This window comes from Camelus ferus, chromosome 12, assembly GCF_009834535.1.
Source record: "Camelus ferus isolate YT-003-E chromosome 12, BCGSAC_Cfer_1.0, whole genome shotgun sequence".
Lineage (NCBI taxonomy): Eukaryota > Metazoa > Chordata > Mammalia > Artiodactyla > Camelidae > Camelus > Camelus ferus.
The window spans coordinates 39,213,475-39,238,657 of NC_045707.1; the positions used below are offsets into that span (position 1 = coordinate 39,213,475).

Consider the following 25,183-nt stretch of genomic DNA (forward strand, 5'->3'; position numbering starts at 1 on the left):
GCCTACAAGGACCTGTACAGTCTGACACTTGTCCTTCTCTCCAATCTTACCTCCAGCTCCTACCATCCATACCACAGGCATGAAGGACTCTTAACAACACCTACCCCAGGGCCTTTGTGTGTGCTTTTCTGTGAGAAAGACAGAGAAAAGTTGCCTGGAAGATTCTTCCTCAGCTTTTAGCACAGTTGGCTCATTCTTACTCTCTGACCTCATCTAAATGCCACCTCTTCAGAGCTCTCCTTTTGATAATCTTCTCAAAGTCAAATTCTTCTTTAACCCATTCCTCTCTATTCCACCAAATCATTTTTTCAGTACCAGGTATCATAATTCATAATGTTCTTCTGTTTCCCACTAGAATGAAAACCCCACAAGGGCAGGAATGTTATACCTACCATGTTCATTGCTATATCCCCATGGCCCTGTTTCATAATAAGTGTTCAAAAAATATTTGTTGAATAAATAAATAATGAACACAGAATTCACCAAGATGCAGAAGAAGCAAGAACTATCCATTAAGGTATGATTCCCGTTCTTGTTGGATGTAGGAGGTGGATGTAAAACAGAAATCTACAAAGAGTTTTAAACTTTCAGTTATTAAACCCCTAAGTACCAGTTTACTCATATATACACAGCTTTAAATCACCATTAATAGCTGTGGATAAGGCTTTGTATTATCTTAGCTCTGTGCCAAGGAACGGAAATTTTCAACATTTAACTGGGGTTCATTTTAACTTAGTGCAAGTAAAAGTAGTACGTGTCCGGTTTTGTGTACTTTTTTTAATTTTTAAATTTTTAAATTGGGTTTTAGAAGCCATTTAAACCAACACCAGGGAAAACCTCTGTTTGAACAAATTCATTTCTAAGGTATTTTAAATGCTTACCCCATCTAGTTCCAAGAGGGGTTGGAGTGACAAAATCCAGGACCATCACCTTCTTGTTATATTTGGCTGCCTCCTGGAAAATAAAATTATTAAAATGAGTTAGAACGGTTAATATGATGGACTGGAAATGGGCTGTTAAAAATTCATGCTGTTTTTATTAAGCTGTAAAACCTAAAGCATAACCAGTTATTAATACCTGGGAATCTCATATGCTAAGATGATTAGTGCAACTTCAAGATAAAAATTAAGCAATACTTAGTCACAAGTGTAGCTTTAAAGAAAACAGATTACAGCTGTAAAACTGTCAAGAGTCTGATGGAAACTCTAGAAACCTTTTACATAATTCCACTCAAACAATAACAAATTAAGCAATAATCTGAAAAATATGTGGCCATTTCTAAGCAAGTGGTAAAAGCCAGTGAAATAGATATACTGATACTCCACAGTCCCCAATTCACCCTGTACCCAATAAGATAATGTTTTTGTACCTCTACATTTTATCTAACTCAGTTTACAGGCAGAATACTGGAGAAGTTTTTCTTCTGAAATTGTTAAGATTTCCTAAAATGTTCATGTGAAGAGCCAATGGAGAAGTTGAAGATCTCTATAAGGTTTCCAAATATTTTAGGGAAGTGGTGACAACAGTCAGAAGTTCATTTTGCAGAGTATGCTTGATCTTTCCCAGAGAATTAGTTTTGTGTATTTGCAACCAGACCTCCAAAGGTGATGTGAAAGGACTGAGTCCATGTGTCCTTCAGTATTAAAAAAAAAACAAAAAAAACTAGGCTCACCCCTGAGTCATTTACAGCAAAGCACTGCTTGACAGCAGAGTGGCCTACTCCCAACTTGAACAGTTTCACTTTACTTTTCTTTACTGATTCACCACAAGCTATACCTTAGAGGAGTCCAGCCACCTCATCTTTTAAAAGAAACTGCTGGGGAGGAATGGCAGGCCTAAGGGCCCCTCACATATGGAAAATGTTCAGGGCCAGGAGCCCCACTCCTCACTGCCCTTGTTTGTACACCCTCTGCCCCACCACCCCCAGGCCACAGAGTTAGTGGACTCTTAGCTCACCTCATATACACAGAAGGCAAGCACTCTTAATAATTAAGTCTAAGAAATCCAACTGCTCTCCATCTTTCTATTGGGGAGGTGGGTTTGTGAACAGTGAAATCATCAAAGAGGAAAAACCTAACAATTACATTTATAAAGAATAAAAATGTATTTATTTAATTTCAAGCCATTCCCAACATAAACCCCTTATCACCTTAAAAAATCAAACTTAAAATAAATAAAAATGTGTCCCAAAACACTGGGCCCAATATTTTTATAAAAAGAACATATAGCTCAACTTGGGAAAATGTCCTTTATCATGCCCTGCCCAAGTTAACATACACATAATGTCACAAGAGTAGCTCAAACAAATTCCACCAAGAACCTGAGAACTTGGTCAGGGATGTGACTTCTCTACCCATATCCCAGAGCGCATGAGGAGCCTTGCCTTAGCCGCTGCCAGTCCTCCTGAGCCTCCTCCGATGATGATGAGGTCATAGTCATAGGACTCGGGGAGATCCTCAGAGCCATTCATTTTCTGTAGCTTTTGAAGTCTGTCCTCCTGATAAGACTAAAGAAAAACAATGGAAGGGAAAATAATTTTACTTAAAAGCAACAACGTCTGAAAAGTTTTGTGAGAAAACCCTTCTTTAAAGAACAGCAAAAGGGGAAAATATTGTTTGGTTTATACTACAGCACACAACTAGAAATGTTCAGCCTTCCCTCAAGTGGTGATCAGTGACCTGCGTTCTGAGACTGTCCTACTTCCTTTCCACATCACAGAGAGCTACTTTGAAGTGTTCACACAGCACTTCTACAAAAGTAAGGTCCAGACAGACCGATAAAATCAACTTTGGCCTAAATTAAGTTTGACTAGCTCTTTTTCCCTAGAGTTCTTAAACGAGGCTTTAAATTAGTTTAAAAAACATCAGTACTGTAGGTTTTTAAAAGACCCAATACAATCTAGCAATTATTCTTACTTTCTAGTCAAGGGCAGAATGAGTGGGCTAAGGTCTCAGATTAAGATAGGGACCTGATAAAGAGAAACAAACTGAAACAGATCAGCCAATATTTAACACTTCTGTACATTGTTTAGGTAAAGCATAAAATCTAGAAATTCAGAACAAAATCCTTAATTGACATTTACCTGCATGAAAAGTTAAATGTAAAAGTCCCTGCTTCTGCGAAGTATTTTATTTATTTTAATTTATTTTTTAATTGAAGTATAGTCAGTTTACAATGTGTCAATTTTTGGTGTACAGCATAACAGTTAAGTCATACATACATATATTCATTTTCATATTCTTTTTCATTATAGGTTACTACAAGATACTGAATATAGTTTCCTGTGACATACAGTATAAACTTGTTTATGCAAGGCATTTTAAATAAAAGAAAAAAAAAGGGCTAAATAAATAAGCAACCCTTAAAGCTCATTTCTTTAATCTACCTATGCACGAAGCCTCCTGTATTTAGTACTTGGTTTCCATGTACTTTGCATTTACAATGTAAATGTTAGATTTTTAATTTTAGAAAAATCCTTTGATTCCATTTGTTTTAATACATATTAGTCACATTTCACATTAGGCTGGAACATTATTTTGGTGATATATTTAATATTAACTTTTATTAAAACAAAAATCTGTGCTAACATGAGATAATGATTGGAAAAATTGATGAGCACAAAATAATACTTTTTAAAAAATCAAGTTTTAACTTTAATAATAAAAAAGTCCCCAAACTTACCAGCCCAGACTGCCCATTTTTCTCCTGCCTACCATTAGATGTGAGGGGCAAAAGGCAGAGCTTAGAGTCAGTAGGACAGCCAGCTTGGGATGCGGAAGGGGGTGCGGTGGAGGAAGGCGGAGGAGGAGGTGCGGCACTGTGGCTGCCGCCGGGCATGGGGGCAGGCACCGACGAGGGCTCAGGGACGGAAGGGAGGACGAGAGGCAACCAGCAACCACGGGGGCAAGACTGCACCACCCGGACCGTCTGGACCAAAGGTCTAATAGGAGAGGCTGGTAAACAGAGCCAGTAGTACTCTTCAACTGGCATTATGGCGCAGGCTCCTCCAGTGCACTATTGGGGGAGACACAACTTGGTAATAACAGCCTTTCGGATCAGAGAATAAACGTATGCTTCAGTTCACAAGCGTCCCTCTCTAGCTGATTTCAGAGCATAAGGCTGACTTTCTAGTTTAAGAGACAAACGCAGCTAGATGTTCTGGAAAAATAACCATTTTAAATCTCAGCCTTATTTTATCTGCATGTACTTAACACAGATGGTGCCAGAACACAATCACTGGCTGTCTAAATAAAAACGACCTCCCTCAAACATATATACTGGAACAAAAGGATGAAAATGCACCGTCATGCTGAAAAGTTAGACTCCTCCCACCAATGTTTATAATCTGTTATATACTAAAATTTTGTATCAGACCTGGGTTCTTATGGTTCAGGTTTAAGTCAAATTGTATCAACCAGTGCACAGATTTTACAAAGAAAGCTCTGAGTGAGCCTGAAGATTTTTAATTCTGTAAAGTGAAATCAGGAAGACAATTATAGCATTCAGGAGACCCCAGAACTAAAACTTAAAACTGAAATTGCTGTCATTCAACTCCAGGTAAGTGGTTGACCACTTGAAATATAAATAAGACAGACAGCAGAAGACAGCTCTCCTACAGTGTAAGCATGGATGGAGTGCGCAGATGGGGTATGGTGAGGCAAGAGGGAAAATGCCCCCTGCATCCTCCCCGTTCCCCAACTACAACTGCTAGCAACAGGAGCTTTATCAGAGTAGCCGATTAAGATCAGGAGGTCTTCAACATTTTTTGTCTCAGGATTCCTTTACAACCTTAAATTATTTAGGACCCCTCTCACTCAAAGAACTTTGATTAGTGTGGGACTTAGTATATTAGAAACTAAAAAGTAAGGGGAAATTTTAAATACCTTAAATATTAAAATATTTTAAGTTACTAAATATCTTTAAAACTTTTAACATTATTGTTAAACATAAACGATTAAAATTATTTTTTTAATTAGTGAGAAGAGTGGCATTGCTTCATATCTCCATAATTCTCTCTGATGTCTGTTGTGATTAAAAGACAGTTCATGTCTTTTCTGTGTTCAGTCTGTTACACCACTGCCTGCCATGAAGCCTTTGGAAAACTCCATGGTAGACTTACAAGAGAATTAGAGTGAAAAAGACAACGAACATCTTAGTATTAACATAATTTTGACCTCCAAGGACTTCCTGAAGGGGCAGGGAGCCAGGAGGATGCACTGGCATCTTCATACACTCCCATCAACTCTGCGAGGACAGGCATCTTGTCTTTCATCCCTGTATCACCAGTGCCAACTTTACATGTATGTGATGTTGGAAAATATTCTTAGAATAAAATTATTAGAATAAAATACTTGGGTGTTAGCTTCTACTCTGCTATGTATACTAAGAGGCTGGGCTTCAGTTCAGCTTTCTCACCCAAGAAAATAAAAGTGTGGGGTACAAGAGGTGTAGCATCATGGATTAGAAGTTGGATTTAGTCCAGATCCAAACCTGACTTTGCCTCTTACATAATAGGGGGCAAGCTCCTGAAATTCTCCTGCCTGGGGTCCTTGTCTGCAGTGATGATACAAATTACACCAGGTGCCGACTGCTTGTTTCCTCTGAAACCTGACTATGTTGCCAGTGTGCTACAGCACCCGCTAGGGGTTGTGCCTCAAACCTCGCTGTGCTTTGGAGGATTACGGGCCAAGCAGGAGATAACATTAAATGATGGTTTAAATGCTACAAACTTTCTAGAAGAGTCTGTGCCCTGGGGCCTATGACAGGAATTGGCAAACTATAGTCTATGGAGCAAACCCAGTAGGTCTGCCTTTTTTTCTTTTAAACAGCCCCTGAGCTAAGAATGGTTCACAACATTTTTAAATGAGGAGGGAAAAAAATCAAGAATACTTCATGATACATGAAAATTATATGAAATTCAAATTTTGGTGTGCATAAATAAAGTTTGATTGGAAAACAGCCATGCCCATGTGTTTCAATATTGTCTATAGCCACTGTTTCTGCGACAAGAGCACAGCTGATTCGTTTCAACAGAGGCCATATGGCCCACAAAGCTTAAAATATTTACTATCTGGCTTTTGGCAGAAAAAAAAATTGCCAACTCTTGGCCTAGGGAAAATCTGAGTCAGTTGTTGGGTAGTGCTGGGAAAGTACCAAACTAATACTGAGGTGAGTACAAATCAAAGAATTGTCTTCCTGCTCAGGGAAGTAGAGATGCTTGCTACAGTATCTTTCTCCAAGGAGAAAGGGAAGTTGATTCTCCATAACCAATTAATCATGCAGATCTTCAGCTATTTTGTGCCCAAAATATCTAGGTGCAGTAATATTTAACATTTACTCTGTATCAAGTATTCTTGCAGATTACTCACAACAAACACATTCTATTTCCAATGCCTCCTCCCAGGGGCCTTCCCTTACCACACCAAGATAGCATCTCAACCACCATCCAAGCAGTTTTTCCTCACATCACTCATCATCAACAGGATTACTGTCGTCTCGCATGCTGTGAGCTCAACAGCGGTCCCGCAGCACTGAAATCCCAATCCCCAGAACCTGTGAATACACTACCTGTAAAAGAGACTCTGGTTATGGGGAGATTTTTTCTAGGATTATCCCAGGGAGCCCAACTTATTCACAAGAATTCTTGTAAGAGGGAGGCAGAGGGAGACTTCATTATGGTAATAAAGATGAAGACAGAGAGGCTGCACTGGCAGCTTTGAAAATGGCGGAAGACACTGTGATCAAGGAATGCAGGTGGCCTCGAAAAACCGAAAAAGGCAAGAAAACAGATCCTCCCCTCAGAGCCTCAACAGGGACCAGCTTTGCTGACACCTTAATTTTACCCCAGAGAAACCGATCTTGGACTTCCAACCTCCACAACTAAAAGATAATAAATTTGTGTTGTTTTAAGCCACTAAACAGCAATTTGTTATAGCAGCAATAGGAAACTAACACACCTACTAAAATATAAATTCCGTGAGAGATGGGCAATTTTCAGTCTACCACTTTTCCCTGGGTGCCTAGAGCAGTGCCTGGTATAGCCGTTGAGTGAATTAACAAAGGCCAACTGTAATCACTTGGTAATGGTTTCCCCAGAACAAAGGCAAGGGTAGAGAAAGTCATGTCTAGAATTTAAAAAATCTGAGTGAACCATGATAGAGATGTCATGATGGACTTTTTGATGATCTGTTGAGGCACTAATGTGAGGGCTCATGACGAGCCCCACACTGTGGTAGATGCTTTACATATACCATCCCATTTAATCCTCACAATAGTCTTCCAAGTACGTCATTCCCATTTCAGAAAAGACAAGAAAGCCTTAAAGATTAAGAAATTTGCCCATGAGTCAAGAATTAAACCCAGGTCTAAATGATTACACATCTCTTTTTTCACTGTACTATAGCCAGTAATTCAAAGTACTTGTCACATACATTTTCTAATTGTATCCTTACTGTAAATACATACATAATTTTTCCCACTTAGCAAATCAAAAACCTGAAGTTTGCAGGTTCAATAATTTACCTAAAGAGTATCTAATTTCCCCAAAATCTCTAACTAGAATAGTTGAGAGTCAGGATCTGATCCCAGGACCTTTGATCAGAATGCGGTTCTGTTATACAACAAAATTCTAGTTTAAAAAATTTCCACAATATTCTCCTAAACTTCATCTGATTTTATTGAACCTGTGAAATTTAAGCCACTATAACTATATTAGTGAGGAACTAGCAGACTTTCAGTTTGGTTCATATCTAATCTCTATAAATGTATTATCTATTGGTCAATTATCCTTTTTTCTTCAAGGTAAATAGTTGCTTTAATTTCCAATAAATGAGGCAATACAGGTGTCATGACAATCAATTAAAAAATGGAAACAAGTGGTCAACTTGATTTATATTTTAACAGCTATAACTTCAGAGAAGACCCAAAATATTACCTTCCTTCCAAACCTCTACATTTTCTAGTAATGCTTTCAGTCATCACTAAGTCTCAAACACTCCTAGTAAAGACTCTTGCCTTTAAAAGAATGATCTGCTGGTGAGCAGACCTGAGGCAAGATCTTTTTGCTATCATTAAGATGTCATTTCCCCAAACAACAAAGCTCTGAAAACCTAAGGAACCTGGTTGGTAGAGGCACGCTAAAGAAAGGATCAGTGAGATCAAATGATGCTTCCACAACTGCTAAATCAAAGGGTGGTAGACACTGGGAAGGGTTAGCACCCCTTCATATGAAAAAGTGGGAAGAATGAGTACTTTAGAAAATAATTGGCCAAGTTTCATGAGAAATTTCTATTTTTGCTAAAACCACTATTACTGAAGAATCTCTCAATCTCAATCTCCTCTCAAAATCAATGTCATTAAGTTAGTCTTTGGATTTTCCTTCCCTGTACTACATTAGACTTAGGAAAGTTTATCGTTACTGCCATGCAAATCTGATACTTATCCACTTGCCAAATGATGTTTAATAGTAAGACCCACTACTACCACCCACTCTCTAAGGATCAAGAGGTTTATAGCATGCTCACTGTGCCTTCAAAAACTGTTTTCTTGAAGACCCACATTTTCAGCAGTAGCCTCCAAGTAAGGTTGTAATTTATACTCTTAAAACAATTAAAAGCAGCAACAACAACAACAAAAAAACTTTATGGCTTTATACAAGTGAAGAACATTTGGATAAATTAATCATGTTTCAGTTTAAACAAGGACAACTTCCAGGCATTTTAAGCCCTGTTAAGAAATACAAAATTGAGTTGGGAACAAATATTCAAGGCTGTTACATAATGAAACATCACTGATTCTGAGGAACACTGTGTGTACTAGCAAAAATTACAAAGGGAAACTAGGGGCTGGAGAAGAAATTAACCAAGCAGATAAAAATTGTAACAGGATGCTAAAAGACTTTAGTGTTTTAAATAATTTGACAAAGATATTTTCCACCGCTGAGAATACAAATAGGTGAGGTAAATCAATTTTTGCCCATTATAACATTCAAATGGAACAGTTCCAAAAAATTTTATAGGTCTCTGGTACCATAACTTCTCACAATTCCATGTATTTGGCCTCCATATTTCCCTGCTAGAATAGCTTTCCTATCTTTGGCCAATTCCTACTCATCTTTCAGCACTTTGTTGATGCCTCATCTACTACAGTAAAGATATTCTACTTTTGTTGAGTCCAATCACAGGAGACTATGGATACCCACTCATTAATCTTACTGAGTCCTCTCTGCGATACAGCATGGCATCTGCATTTTTTTTTTTTCAGTATTAAGGTCACACATACACTGCCCTACAGGTAGTCTTTATTGACCATTTTCTTCACCCACTCTTCCCCCCATCCTGGTTAAGAGGCCTGTTTGGGATTCCCTTGATTCCCCGTAGCAGAGGAAGCAGTGCAGTATCACAGAGAAAAAATCGTAACTGATTTCTGGGGCAAATTATCAAATACCTTTTAATCTATGAAATTCAGAACTTTTATTAATAAAGTCTTAAAGAGAAAAAATTTTTTTCCGTGAACATGCCAATGAACTTTTTAGTAACAATCTTGACAACTTTATAAACTACCAAGAAAAATGCACTGCACAGCAAAACAATTTCTGATGTTCTTGAAAATACTTTATCACTTTACAAGAGATACAATATGTGCTTCTGTTTGGATTTTGCTATCCATTTTGATATGCTTTAGAAAAGCCACAAAATGCATCCTATACTAAGAACAAAAATCTTTAGTATGAATTTGTGATCATAGCCTCTGAAATTTCAAAAGTTGCCACAATATTTTTCCAGTCCTGTAAACTCAAAGATATAACTCCTTGTTTTCTGCAATGGGAACTGGGATCATTTCCCTCACCTACTTGGTTAATATTAATTGGCTCTAGTATTGGCAACCTGTCTTGGTCAAGCCTTATCCTTGCAAAACCATCCCTTATAATGAAAGAAACATAAAATATATTCTCCACAGTACGAGAGAAAGAGTTTGGATCAATCACAAACTCAAAATAGGACACGGGAGTGTCAGGATACTTTCGAAAGTACGTTTGCAACAGTCCCAAGATCCTTTCTACTTCTTTTTCTGTTGCTTCTTGATTACTGTTCAGATCCAACTTCCTCAGCTTTGTAGGCATATCCCCATTTTCTTCCATTCTGTGAACTTTTTTCCGGTGTTCAAGTCGGGGCTTTCGCGCAGAAGGCTCTGATTTGAATGAACCAAAAATAAAGTGGAATTTCTCAGCTTGCAACATCCAAGATGTTGCTTCCTTTTGCACTGTCTCCCAGAAGGAAAGAGCTATATTATCATCATAATCACTCAACTCACGTCCATCACCTTCCATCCAGTTTAGACCCACAAATATAAACAGAAAGTCACAAAACGCTACTTGATTAAAAAAGCTCATATCAGAGTTTAGCTGCTTTGCTTTTTCTTTACCCAAATCAGAAGCCAAAACAAGAAACTGGGCATCCAGAGCTGCTTCTCTTGTTCGGCTGACTGCATCAAACAGAACATTGGCTTCCTCAAGAGCCTCGGTCAGGGAGTCGCTCGCCGTGTTCACGATGTCATCACGGTTCTGCTGGACGTTGTAGATAAGCTGCCGGTACTGCTTGCGGATACTCCGGCATTTCTCCTCGTCCGCGAGCTCCAGGAGGCTGGGATCGATATCGGCCTCCCCACAGCTGAGGTCGTCAGAGCAGGCATCAGCCCCCACCGCCACTCCCACCTTCATCGGTTCCTCCTCCTCCTCCTCTGCCTGCTTCCCAGGGTGCGCACTACCGGTGACGGCCACCACCGGCTCCTCTCCCTCCTCTACGTCTCCCCTCAGGGTACCTTTTTCATCAGCCATGTCGGGGACTGCTGGCGCTCAGGTAACGGCCTTCGCAACGTTTCGGACAACGGCGTAAATTGAAGGGGTCAGTTGGAGCCGAGGAGGACGTCTGCCCATGCGCACTAGCGGTGCGGCCCGGCGGCCCCGCCCCCAGCTCGCCCCGCCCCCGCGGAGCCCAAGCCCCAGCGTTCGAGAACAAGTCCCTGACCCGCACAGAACGCGGGCGGCGACAGGCCCAACCCCACACTGGAGTGCCACCGGTTCATGCGAGAGGTGCTATTCTGGCGTTTACTGACAGGGCCATCTAGCTTTCAAAGAAACACTTGGACAAGCTCATGACAAAATTGTGGGGTGACTAAATTTCCTGTGGCTTTAAAATATTTGTTGTCACATATTGTAGCAGCGTTCTTTCTTTCTTACTATTATTAAAAGTTGGGACATTTTTTAGTTTTTTTTGAGAACCAAATCTGGCTAAATTACAAACTGCTCATAAAGCCAAGGGTCGTGACCTGCAGCATCTCCGTTACAGATAAACCAAATTCTCAGGGTTCATTTGCAGAGTAGTTGCCAGAAACTCATTCTGCATTATACAAATGTAAATTGGGTTCATTATCTTCCTGGGCCCTCAAAAGCCTTCAAAGGCCAAATCCTCTCCAACCTATCCCAGTGGGGAGCGGGTTCACTGTGTGTGCCTGTGTCAGAGCCAGCGCATGCACGAAGGTGTACTCCCCCACCGCCCCACCCCCGTCCTCCAGCTTTACACAAGTGGTCTTTGGTTCTCCACCACCCAAGGGAAGAATAAAATGGGTAGGGGCTCTGCCAAAGAGCTGTTTATTTGGAAGCCTGCCAAAAGTAAAGGTTTCAGACCGAATGGATAGTAAATCTGAACCCTAAAAGGACAGAAACCTATTAAGATTTTAAACACAATATTATATGAACATGAATGCTGAATCAGGTGACTAATGTACGCTGAAAAATACACTCATTAGTTCACTGGAACATCACATACAGCTGGAGAAAGGGCTCAGCTCATCAGTCACAGGAAGAGAGGGAAAGGGACCACCACATTGCATCTGTCAGCTCCAGTTTCAAGGCACCAGGAAGTACACTGGCCCTACCTTCCTTCCTATTCATCTATAGTGGTTCATTTTTCTTTGACATTACCAGAAAGTTTCTTGCAAATGCATGAACAGCAAAGCCCAGTACTTTTAAATTACTCAATAGTTATATTCCTCATTGTCCACCATTATTATTTTTAAGTAACGGTAATTCAGGAAGAAACACAAATTTTTCAGTAACTATGCATTATGGTCACTTGTGATATATATTACTCTGGCTTATTAGACTTTTAGCTTCCCTAAAGCAAGAACTTGGTTTTAAATCGTCCAAGCAAAACTGTTTTCACATGAATACATATAAGTATGCACACTGAAACGTATTAGTGTAGATGAAACTCTGTTCCAGCATCTACTGCAATTTATTTGGCAGAAATATCAATTTTACAGATTAGTGGAAGAAACAGATCTTACATATTGAAAATAAAAGTTAACTACTTTTCAGAAAACTAGCCTTATCCCTTCTCTGAAATACAAAAAAAAAAAAAGCAAGAGAAAAAGTTCAGACCCAGAATCATCAAAGGATATATTTTCCCCCCAAATTTTGGCCAATTACAAATTAATATTTAAATCTGTTTTAAATCTTTGATGAAAACACATACTTCCAAGTTCCAAATCCATAAAACTTTGCTTTTATAGTTAACATTATTCTTGGGAGCTTCTGATACTCATTTCAAATTCAATAAAGGCAATTTATAAAAACTCCATGTAGAATAGATAAACAAGATTATACTGCATAGCACAGGGAAATATATACAAGATCTTATGGTAGCTCAGAGAAAAAAATATGACAATGAAATATATATATTCATGTGTAACTGAAAAATTGTGCTCTACACTGGAATTTGACACAACATTGTAAAATGATTATAAATCAATAAAAAATGTTAAAAAAAAAAAAACAAAACTCCAAAAGATAAGCCAAACTTCCCACCCTAAAGTGCCTATCTTCTTCCTGGCTCAGAGGAGGAAAAACAGGCTGACACCAATCTGCTCCATACAGAGCTTTCCACCAAAGAATTTTAAAGTGCTTTAGAAAAATAAATTCTCCCAACCTACTTATAAAGTATTACTAATACCATTTACAGAGATTTCTCAGCAGATAACAGCCTACACAGCTTGCTGGGAGCAACAGCACACATCAAGACAAGCATGGTATTACTAAGCTGTGATTTCCAGTGCTGAATTCATTCTATGCTAGATCCTGTCTCTAAGAACCTAGGTAACATATAACTGAGATCACCCTCAGAAAGTCACACTTGCATTGTATTGTCTTTTAAAATCTACCTTTAGAGCACAAGGTTTAGGTGTTGCTACAAAGTAAAAATCTGTGCTTTTCCCTCATCATGTAAAGAACAGGATTTCTACACTTGTGAATCCTTAGGTTACTGAACAGTGATTTTCTAACCCTACATCCAGTTACTAGTAATAATTATATAAATGCAGCTTAAAAAGCATGCACAGCAATACATAATTTCAGTTCTTCTACAACCTGCTTTCTCTATGATTGTAACAGAGAGCAAGAGTGCAAAGTATTTTAAAGAAATCACTAAAGTCTACCCTTTTCATGCAGTAAGACTAGCTCAGGACCCCATGACACAGCTTGGCCTCCAAGATAATTTAGCGCCTCCCCTCCCCTCTTTTCCTCATTCAGGAGTTGCTGCCAAAGGCTCCGTATGGCCCTCCATTTCCTTTCTTCCTTTCTTTAGTTTTTTTCTCTGAAATTATTTTTCATTTCCTTTGCTAGGAGTTCAGAGATTCATTCATTCAAAGAATTCTTAAGCTCTTTCCCACAAACCACACCCCATGTTCAACACAAACATGATGGGATAGATGGATGTTACGGGTCTCTCTACAATCAAATGAAAAAAGAGGTTACACAGGATCCTCTATCTTTTCTAGTAGGGTTATTATTGCCCGATTAATCTACAACAAATAGATATGTAAGAGACTTTCAGCCAAAGCCAGGAACAAGTCAGTTTCAAGTCTCACACTCTGACAGATAAACTTATCCTGCTATTAGCTGCCTCCCTACAGTTTTCTGTTCCAGCAGTTATTCTCCTCTCATCCTGCCAGGGTATCTGTTGAACACTCAGCTGTGAAGAGACATGGTGAAAGCCTAGTTTGATCTGCTGGAGTATCAGGATGTTAGGTTTATGTTCTCTTTCATCTTAATTTCCTTTAAGGTTTTTATGTTTGTATGTGCATTTTTGCTTTGTTTGGTTTTTCAGTATTAAAGGCAAATTTTGCTATGATCAAGGCAGGTATCTGTGTGTTTTTAAAATGAGTTTCTGGGAAGACCATAGACAGTGGAAGGAGGCGAACCTGAGTTCCAATCTTGACCTATTAGCTATTAGTGTTTCCTCGTTTGTAAGGTGGGAATATTACTACTTACATTATAAAGTTACTGTATGTATTGAATGAGAATTATGTGATGGTTCTGACAATATTTTCAACTATTGAGTAGGTACTTAATACATCATCAGTATCCCAAAGATAGCAAATTATTAATAAAACATTAGACTCTAAACAGAAAAAAAGGTATACAAACTAGTAGCTTCACTCCTGGATGTTGTTTTGGGAACAGAAAAATATTTTAAAGGCTAAATCCATAAGGAGTACAGAAACGTATTTCATTATACTACCAGTGAAAATAAATCTGCCATGTAATTTTAAAGCTTATTAAGATTTCAACTAATGGAAGTATGTATAGTATTTTGAAGGGTAAACCACTCTACTAGGTATTCTGCAGCAGGTCACGAAGAGTCTGAGATTATATGCAAAATTCTTTATGTATGTTTTTCTCATGAATGGCTCCTTAGATTTCCACAGATTCTTTGAAAAACTTGGTATCCAAAAGAGGCTTTGAATAACTGCTCTATTCAAATAGGAAGCCTTTGTTGTTAGTTGAAGTAAAAGACAAAATGACTGTCAAGTCCCACAAAATAATTTAGACCCACGCACTGAAATACCTTAGAGTATATAAAACCTCTGCCCTTGCTCTGTGGTCAAGTCATACACTTAACTGACACTTCAGAAAACCGAGCGCTGGCTGACCTGCCAAGTCTCAAGAAGGAACATAAACAAAGGTGTGAGATGAAGAGAACAGAACCTTTCAGGTTATAGGAGCCATTATCAACTCTCCTGTGACACCTCAGAAATTGGCACTGACCAGGAGCTTCGTTTTTTGATGGACTGGGGATGAAAAGCACTGGGTATTGGTCTTCTAAAGGAGGTAGCCTTGAAAAAACTCAGCTCTGGAGGCCTGGGCTAAAATTAAAACTAGTGCTTTATTATAGTTTCCACTTGCTTCCTTCACAGTTTTCGAATTTCCTCATTTGTACGAGTCTATTGGATTTCCTCTCTGTCATACAGAGTGGTTGTGACTCTGTAAAAATCATAGACAAACATCTGCTGACAAATGTTTTTTAAAATATATACATCGCCCTACAGACTTATGTTAGAGATAACAGACAGGGCCCAGCGCAATGTCAAAAATACAGGTGGCTCAATAAGCAATAGCTAAATAGATGTAATATGACCTTTTTCTCAGCTGACCACGACACAGACACACAAACTGCTGCAGGCGGGGAGTGCTGCTCCGAACTGCTTTATATACTGCCCAGGCTCTCTCCTGAGCAACGTAGGGCTTAATCCCTGAAAGAGACAGTCCACCTTCACAAAATCAGACACCTTGCAGCTAAACCCCTCATGGAAGTGAGTCTCCTCGGGCCCTACCATTATCCATTCACTCAACAAATACTTACTGAGTGCATACAGGATGTTCAGAAAACACATGGAAGATACAAAAACAAATCATTTTTGTGCTAAAGGAATGTACAGTTTGGTAGGCACAAAGGAATGCAGTTCCATTCAGCAAGCATCTTATGCATGCATGCCAATTTGCCAGAGCTATGCTAGGAATACCAAGATTTGCATGGGCTCAGCCTTGAATCATGGGCACACAATCACCCTGGGAGATCAGGCACATATCCTCATGGTGATAACATAAAGCCAAGTGCCAGAAGTGTGAGTACACCAGAGTGAACTATACCGACAGGCCTGGGCTCCATTCCTGGCCCTGCCACCTTACTAGCTGTGTCATCTGGGCATATTTCTTAAATTCTAAGGGCCTCCATTTGCTCCTCTGTAAAACTGGATGATACCACTTCCTTCTGGGACTGCTGTGAGGATTCAACCAACTAGGTACTACAGCATTTGGAGGCTAGCACACAGTAGACATTCAAGTAATAGCTACTATCATTAAGAGGCATGTTCATTTAAGTATCTGCTGAGCTCTGAACAGAACTGGGATCATAGGCACAAAGAAGTCTAACTCCACTTTTGATATGTAAACGAAAACCTTATCGTTGGTAAGGTCCCCCTTTTTCCAGAGATAAGGATTTGTGGGAGTGCTGTGGGAGCACAGAGGAGGGAAAGAATGGGCTAATCTGGCCTTGTACTCTGAAACTGGCAGGCAGTTGGAAAAGTGGGTCTGAGCAGGAAAGAGAAGTCAGGAATTGAAATAAAGAACAGAACAAAGGAAGGACATTTTAGGGACTACAGCTGCAACAATATTCCCACAAGCTTCCAGAAGGTAAGGAGGAGAGGAGATAACCAGAAAAGCAGGTTGGGGCCAGACCCTGGAAGACACAGAACACTAACCCAAGGAAGGTGCACTTTAACCTGGGAGCAGATTTGGGGGCAGTGAGGAAGCGATCAGGAAGACGACTGTGCAGCAGATGGACTTGAAGGGGAGAAATGTGATGCAGGTGGCCAGTCAGAGACCACTGAAGTGGTTTAGGCAAGAGGAAATAAGGACCTGAAGTAGCCTAGGCGAAAGGTAACAGAGGCGGTAGGCACCTCTGTGGGAGACAGTCAGGGCCGGGTAAATGGACAGACAGAAGATGAGAGGAAATTCGAAGCCAGGACCAGAACAGTGACACTACTGTAAAAGAATAGACACCCAGCAAAGAAGAGCTTGGTGTTGTCACTTGGTTTAGGTAGGAGGAAGAAGCACTTGGTCTCAACACAGATTCACAACTAGGAAAAATTTTACTACAGAATCAGCACCAGACAAACTTATTTGCATTCCTAACAATCTGCCTCTTATAAACCTCATGAGTCCTTATCCCTTGCCTTCTTACACAAACCAGAATCCAGTCACTTCCCTCATCCCCAAAGCAGTCCTTCAGTTCTCCTTAGGCCTCAACCTTAACAACTAGGCCAAAAAGCACACACACTACTAATCTCCGCAGAAGGGGTTACCTCAGAGGAAAGAATCAAAAGAAATCAAGTTTTCTGCCAGTTTTGGTAGAGTATTAAGAAGGAAAGGGAATGGCTGGAGAGTTATTAAATTACTACTCATTTTCTCGTATCTATTCAGTTAAGAATCTGGTTTCTGGTAAGTTTAAAAGTTAGACTTGAAAGGAGCCCTGCCTTTGTTTCAGTGTCTAACCCCCCCACACACACCCCTCTATCTGCCCCCAGTGTGGGGCCCCCAGCCTGACTAAAACTTGGTTACCCCTAAGCTCCTCCCACACTGTCTCCATAATTCACTTGGATGTGAATCACGTACTCCTTTGTGTCCATCATCCCTATTATTACCTGGAAGAAATTAAACCCCATGTTGCAAGTTTTAGTCTTATCTCCCAAGTCTATTACCTCAAACTACTGAAGTCTTAACCATGCCTGGCACTTAATATTCCAAGAAGCACTTTTTCACTCACTTTGCTTTTCCTCTCAATACCACCAATTCATTTCATTTCATACTGGTTTCAAAATGCTGGAATCCTGGAGACACTGATTTACATAAAAAAGAGGATCCCTGTAAGAAATTTTGCAAACTTATTCTCATTAAAATTTTTATGGAAGTGTATGTCTTTGTGCAGTAGGAACTCTACTTACAGTTCTTAAGAATTTATTCACACACTAGTTCCAATTTCACACATGGACATACAAGCCCTGGCCAAAGATAGCATAACTTCCCATTTTCCTATTCAGATACAAAGTGTTACTCACCTGTTGAGTTACTATTTGCTCTCTTCTAACTAATATCTTTTAGGCACTAAAGAGTAGTCTTGTTTGGTTTTCCTCGATTATAATTATTTAGCAACTGATCGTGACCAAACTACCTTATACATTAGAGTCTCAGATGTGATATTTATCCTAAGAATTACTGAGGGGGCTTGTTGAAAAGGCAGATCCTAGCCCCTTCCAGAGGCTTCAATGAACAAGATCTCAGGAAAAGCCCAGGCATGCATGTTTAACAAGCACCCCAGGGGATTCTGTGCAGGTGGTGCACAGACTACAGTTCTTTGAAACATACTTCTTTAAAGCCTTCGTCCTGTAGGTAGTCATCTAAATTTATCAGTTCCTTCCAATAGGATCACCTTTGTCTTCTACAGCACACTGTGAAAGCAAGGTAGGTTTTGAGGCTGCTGTTGTTTATTAAGGAAGACAACGGAAGAAACAACATTGAGAGGAGAAAGGAAAAGCAAACATTTTAATGAGCTCCCTCTCCATTATTTATGTTGCAGCTGAAGTAGGAAATCTTAACCTTTTTTAAGGTGCCAACTTCAGGATTATAACACTAATCCTATAATCACTCACTTCTCCACTAAATAAATGCCTTTCTCCACTCAAACCCAATGTTCCCTAAAGAATTTCAGAACCTACCATTTAGTCCCAAATGTGTGCAACAATTGGCTGGGAATTCACAAATATTTCAAAGCAGTACTCCTTATCTTCTTGTCTTCTTTCATTTCTTAGTATTCATTAAAAACCAAAGATAAATGATAGAAAGGAGAGTGGTAAATTTACTTAGAAGAGATGTGCTTAATAGTTTAATTTTAATTATAACTTGACATGCTTTTCATTCATTCACATCACTAGATGTCTGAAATTAACTATGATCATATAGCATTGAAAATATCAGATCTTATCAATAAATAAAGTGGGTGCAAAGCTTATAAAAAGTGATCTTTTTTACTCCGATTGGTGTTAAAACCAGGACCGTCTACAGAATTTATATAAAGATCAAATGCCTATACAACTTTTTAAGTGCAAATTTATGACACAGGTGGAGAAACGAGATCAGACAGGATGGACTATTGATAGAACTGTCTCTACTTGCAAACTAAAGGTCTGAATAACACAATATACTTTATATCAAGCTAAAAACCTTTTTTATCTCCTTTAATTATTTTCCATCAATTTACTGTTTTTGTCTTTGAAGTCTATCTCCATTCCCCATACCCTTTCTTCAAAATGGTAAATAAGATTCTTTTAGAAGATAGAAATAGTAAACGAAGGTGCAAAGTGTTATACCCTTCCTAAAGATGCACACATCTAAATACATTTTTACATTTTCCTGAGACCTCAAGCTCACTCCTTAGAAGACAATGTTCAAGTATGAGTGACATTTCTTAAAAATTACACAGACACAAAAGGACGAGGACAAAAAAAATCATCAGCAAAACTTAAAGGAGATGTATCAAGATATTACGAGGCTCTAACCTGGAAACCACACCTGATGTAGAACATTATCCATGTCGTACCCAGCCTACCATCGCCTGGCCCATATGCTAGACCATGACCCACCCACCCTTCGTGGGTGGTCCTAAGGGAAGATTGCAACCCCGCCCCCGCCACCAGCCAGAGGAAAGATTTCTTTCTCGCCTTTCCCTCTACCCAGCTGTTAACTCTGGGCTAGAAAAAAGACACCTAAAGGGAAATGAACTCATTCTAGGAGCTTACTGGTTGCTCTCCCCCGAGCCTAGGGTTTCTGGGTTTCCCTCCCTGAGAACTAAAGAGGAAGACGCTAGAGTTGGATAAAGATAAGCACTTCCTGAGCCACTGTTCTCAATACTTCCCTAAAAAACTCACTTTAAGCAGTTTACACCGATGCTAAAAATTTTTGTTACTTAGATTTATCGGGAGGAAAAGAGGAAGGGAACTAGAAAGAAAAGGACAATTTTAAAACCTATTTTAAAAGATGACAATAGGTACATATGCCCTTGCAAGGTTCCCAGTTCTGAAATGTCTCACCAACGTGGATAACCACGTGAGCTGGCCCTCGCGTTTCTCCGTCGTTTTCTAAGGCTGTGCTCCGTTTGGAGGTTCGCTCACAACTGCCCGGGATTTGATAGCAGGGCCCAAGACGACCACCGGCTCGAGGAGCCCCTTCCCAAGTTCCGGCGGGTGAAAGAAACGTTAAGGCCCCCCTACCCACCTTCAGGGTCGGACCATGGCCGCCTAGCTTTCTCCTTCCCACGAACACAACGGGTACGTCGGTTTCGGAGGTCAGTTCGGAGAGCGCTCGCTCGAGGCCCCGCCCGTCCTCTGTGGCACAAAAGCAGAGGGGGACGGTCAGTCTTTCCGCCCGCGGCCGCGGCGGGAAGTGCGCGGCGGGGCGGGGCGGGGCTTCCGCGTCCCCAACTGCACTCCCCCGGGGACCGGACCGCGCCGCCGCCGCCGCCGCCGCCCGCCCAGCGCATCCCTACCAGCCCCATCCCCGACCTCGACCGAGGCCCGCCACCGGCTCGGGTCCCACCCGGCGCACCTGCACGCTGGCTGGTAACCGGGCCTAGGGCCGGCTACAAACGCCAGGGTTCCGGCCCGACTCGAAGACGAGCTAGTCTCGCTGAAATAGACGTCCTACTTTTCCAGTAGACCCAGAACTTTAAAAGGAAGCTTAAGGCACAATTATCTCAGCTCTTACAAAACACCTCCCAACTTAATCTGCCTTTGAACTCTGCATCTGTACAGAATGCCAAAAACCAACTTCCAGTGCTTCTTTGAAATTTGAAACCATGGGGCAAAATTAAGAACACTCTGCCTACTTAGGGTGTTTTTATTTAAGAACCTTAAGATAATACATCAACACCTTACATGACAAGCCGGGTGCAGCTGGTCCAGTTTTACAAATGGGTGAACTCAGGTACAGAATGAGTCAGTGAGAAGTAAAAATAGACTCCAGTTACACTGGTATCAGGCTCATTCATCAGACAAAATCCATACAAGCACTCAAAAGTGTAGTTGTTTGATAATAATAATACAGCAGCGAATGCTTCTATAGTGCTTTGCATATATTAACACTTTATTTTCACAAACTACCCTTTTGAAGTAGGTCCTATCAGGTCCATTTCACAGATAGGAAAACCGGGGCACAGAAAAGTGATCTTGCTCAAACTCAAGCAGCTAGTTATTGTCAATAGCAGAGCCAGGATTCCACCCAGGCAGTGTGGGATAGCCTTTAACCCCTTCCCTGTTCCGCCTGATACAGTGAGATAAGCACCGGTTCCTCTTAGCTGTCTTGTTTAACAGCCTGGGGAAAGTCTCATGAGTCTGAGCCTTGGTTTCCCCACTTGAACACATGGAGACCTCTCATGATTTCTGAGGATTCAATGGTGTGCAAATTCCTTGAAAGGCATCCTTAAATCGTTATACTCTCATTGATGATGAGTCTTTTAATCTCTTCATCACATTGATACCTACATCTCAAGACTCGGGCACTGGGAAATGATATAAAACCCCATTTTCTCCGATATTCTGCAAATCGTCTCTATACAGAAGAGCTAGAGGAAGGAAACCACCAGCCGTCAGGGGGCCGGTCTCATTTACCACAGCTCAGCTTTCACTGACCCGAGCAAAACAATAAACGCCGCCGGGAAGCTCACCTGCCGTAGAAAAGCCTCACCCCTGCTCAGACACGCCTTCAAACCTCTCCCGGTCCCCAGCGTTCAACCGGCACCCGACCGGCGGATGCTCTCGGCCCCAGCGTGCTCACAGCCTAAACGCTCGGGGCTCCCTCCGTTTTCACTGAACCGAAGCTTACACGAACGCGAGCTCCCGGGAATCCGGCGCTGCTTCAGCGGTCTCACCACCTTCAGCTCCGATGCAATGCGGGACTGGAGCAGACTGAGGGGAAAGGGCTGCGGGCTCCCAGTGGCTACGAGAAGCCACGCCCTCCTCTGAATGGGCGGGCGAACCGCCAGAGTCAGAATGACAAAGCAAAAATCCACTCCTCGTGCAGCCTTGGCAACTACGCTGATGGACTTAGCAAAGTGGGATCTCCTAATTGGGTGACAGCACATCCTCTTCCTGCTCACAGCGCCCCCAACCCCAGAAAGGGGCAAAAACCATTTAAGGAATGTTTGGAACCAGAACCAAGAGTGTGTCTTAACTGAATAAAACTGGACTATTAAAAAAGGGGAAAGAAAGAAAAAACAAATAGACTATGCCCTCAGGCAGTGACTCCAGAACTTTGCTACGGATTGTAATCACGCGAGGATCTTTAAAAATACTGACGCCTGGCTCCCACCCCCAGACATTCTGATATAATTGGTATTGGGTGCGACCTGGGCATCTGAGTTTTTTAAAACTCCCTAGATGATTCCAGTGAACAGCAGTGTAGGACCCACTGCCCTAAGGGAATGGATTAGTCAGTCTGGCGATTCCCTAAAGGAAGTGATCAAGCTTTGAAAATTATCATCTAGTCCATCCTGACTAATTCTCACCAACACATAACTTCGATTCATAGTACTTCCTCCTTATCCCACTCAATTTTTGGTTTGTCATACTTGTTTTAAGGAAAACAGAGAGTATGTTTAACTCCAGCCATGCCAAGATAGCTGCAGCTAGCTGACCAAGCCAGCCACATGCTCTCATACTTTCCTGCTCTTATTCATCATCTTACTCAGCACATTGCACTAGTAGGTGGCAAGGACTATTTGCTGAATAAATAAATAAATGAATGTCTTTCACACTTCTTTTTCTGGATACTGCCAGACTGAAGCATGCTCAGGCGAAAGGGTTCCTGGTTTCTCAAGGCAGCGAGAAGCCATGATTTGCTCCTTTGAGTCCCTTCCCAGTGCAAGTCACAGGCCTGGTGCAGTGTGAACACACACACACACACACACACACACACACACCTCCCACCCCCGCAGACTGTGGGGGAGGGAAAAAAACCTTTTCTCTACCCTCCTAGGTTCTTCTATCTGGTCTAAGAATTAAATTGGCAAGAAACATCAATAGGAGAAAATCAAATCTAATTACACACATGGGGAGCAACATGAGAATGTAAGGTTTAGGCAATTGAAGCTTATATACCTTCCGAGAGAAAGAGAAGTTAAGGGTTTGGGACTTCAAAGGGGAGGAAGTAATTTACAGGAAGATGAAAGTGAGCAAATGTTTGATAAATGAATGTTTGCTGGGCCATGCAGAGACAATGGGATCCAAAGAGGACTTTGATCAAACAGGCCTTGCTGAGTTCCCCGGTCTACCACACCTATTTCATGTTATACTTTAGTTTTCTATGGTGATAGCTGTTCTTCCTGGAAGAGGCCCTTTAGGTTAAGGGGAGAAGGTAAAAAGTTCTTACTGAGCTTTTGTTTCTTAAAAGTAATCGGCCCCAAATAAGCCTCAAGCCAAAGAGACACATTTGGGGATGACAAGTTTTGTTCCCCTACAACACGCTAAACTAACAGTCTCCCTGTTTAGTGGTTATGTGAGTGTATGCTTCACCTTATTCCAGGGTCCTTAGAACAGAGTATGGGTCTAGCATACAGGTGTTTAGAAAACAAGAGGACTTAAGGACGGAAGAATGAAAAATGTGAGGGAAAGAAAGCTGGGATTAAGGGAGAAAACTTAGCATTTACTCCTGGCAGCTGTGCCAAGCTTTGTATTAACCATTTTACATGTCTTATTTCATTTAGCCTATACAATAACAATCCAGGAACCAGGCTCATAAGTCCACAGTCTTAAAAATATATAAAAACATTTCAAAAGCATGTTTTAGGATACAGAGGGACTTTAAAATTATTTAACTTAAAATAATGTACTAAAAACAAATGATAAGGATTGACTCCTAACAGCCTTGTATGACAGACAGGTCAGTGATACCACAGTTGATATTTTCTAATGGCATTCCAGAAAAGGCTAGGTAAGGCATTTTAACTTCACATTATTCTTTCTTTTCTTTTCTTTCTTTTTTTTTTTTTTTTTAAGGTGTGGCCCCTTTACTTCATTTTCTTTTGTTTTTTGGAGGGGGTAGGTAATTAGGTTTATTTATTTATAATAGAGGTACTGGGGATTGAACCCAGGACCTTGGCATGCTAGGCATGCACTCTACCACTGAGCTATACCCTCCCCTCCTTGACTTCACACTATCCTGAAGTGATCAGATTATAGCACAAATCCCTAGAGTAGTTTCATGTAGTTTTTTTTTTTTAAGTCTGAAAAATAAATCACTATTAAAAAAAAAACTTCGCTTTCCTTTCAAACCAGTCTTACTACAGATCAGGGTCCAGATGCCTTACCCTTGTCAGGAAATACAGAAAACTGTTTAATTCTACATAGTTGCTTGTTAATGGAAGAAGAGCCTCATGTCCCACCATTTCTCATCATGCAGCATTTGTTCTAGTCATACATCTTACATCTTTTGACTGGGTTCATGCTATACCCCCTGCCTAGAATTATCTTCCCTCGCTAAAGGCCTACTCCTTCAAAGCTCATCTAAAATGTCACCTCCTCAGGAGGACTGTCCTGATTCCTACCCAGTGTTTATCATTCTTTTCCTCTTCTGTGTCTCCAAACACCTAAAAATAATCACAAATCATCTAAATCCAAGAGAGTTTTGGGAAGGCAAACCCTTGCTTGATTTATCTTGTCCACTGAGAACCTGTTATATATAGTAAATTTGCAGAAAATGTTGGGAGAGACTCTCTATGTTCCTGAGCTGTCATTTAAGCACATTATTAACAGGTCTATGAAGGCGTTTTTGATCAAGGGTCCTAATGCATTAAAACTACTGTTTCTCAATAAGCCTTTCTCAGACACATATACACCATACTAAGCTGGAACCACCTTTCTGACACCCAAATCTTCTCTGCTCAAACCTCCAGTAGCTCTCTAGGAACCTCAAAATAAAGTCCAAACTCCCCTATTATATACTGACTTGGCAAGGGCCATCTTTGTGGGTTTGTTTTCTTTGGTTTTTTTTGAAAGGCGAGGTAGTTAAGTTTGCTTTATTTACTTAATGGAGGTACAGGAGATGAACCTAGGACCTCATGCATGCTAAATATGCACTCTACCAAGTGAGCTATGCCCTCCAGCCTCAGCAAGGAACATCTTTGATAAGCCTAGATGTCTATATATTCTGTACCCTACAGCCAGAATACACTGCTGGAGAAAATATAGAAATTAAAAGTGATTTCACTTTAAAGTCAAGATCACAAACCTCAATGTGTCC

The 25,183-nt window shown here is 40.7% G+C and overlaps 2 protein-coding genes across 5 annotated transcripts in view; both read right to left on the reverse strand.

Moving 5' to 3' along the window:
* TXNRD1 (thioredoxin reductase 1) overlaps positions 1 to 25,183 on the reverse strand; it is a 73,359-nt gene that overhangs the window by 35,752 nt on the left and 12,424 nt on the right. The window contains exons 1-4 of one of the 4 annotated variants that reach the window (XM_014566846.2): positions 21,770 to 21,893; positions 20,165 to 20,274; positions 2,384 to 2,506; positions 882 to 954 (exon numbers count right to left, since the gene is read on the reverse strand). In XM_014566846.2, the coding sequence (XP_014422332.1) occupies positions 882 to 954; positions 2,384 to 2,470 (160 nt within the window). In that variant the 5' untranslated portion in view covers positions 2,471 to 2,506; positions 20,165 to 20,274; positions 21,770 to 21,893. Of the gene's footprint in view, positions 1 to 881; positions 955 to 2,383; positions 2,507 to 20,164; positions 20,275 to 20,494; positions 20,514 to 21,611; positions 21,894 to 25,183 lie in introns of those variants that run through there. The other 3 variants (XM_014566845.2, XM_032493462.1, XM_032493460.1) reach the window with 3 other exon arrangements.
* EID3 (EP300 interacting inhibitor of differentiation 3) lies at positions 8,622 to 11,548 on the reverse strand. The gene has a single exon (XM_006193700.3). It carries the CDS (start codon positions 10,832 to 10,834, stop codon positions 9,722 to 9,724), a length of 1,113 nt encoding a protein of 370 aa, XP_006193762.2. The 5' UTR covers positions 10,835 to 11,548; the 3' UTR covers positions 8,622 to 9,721.

What these genes read in the sequence shown, in the direction of transcription:
- EID3 (XM_006193700.3), bottom strand. Translation starts at nt 10,834, where the DNA reads ATGGCTGATGAAAAAGGTACCCTGAGGGGAGACGTAGAGGAGGGAGAG.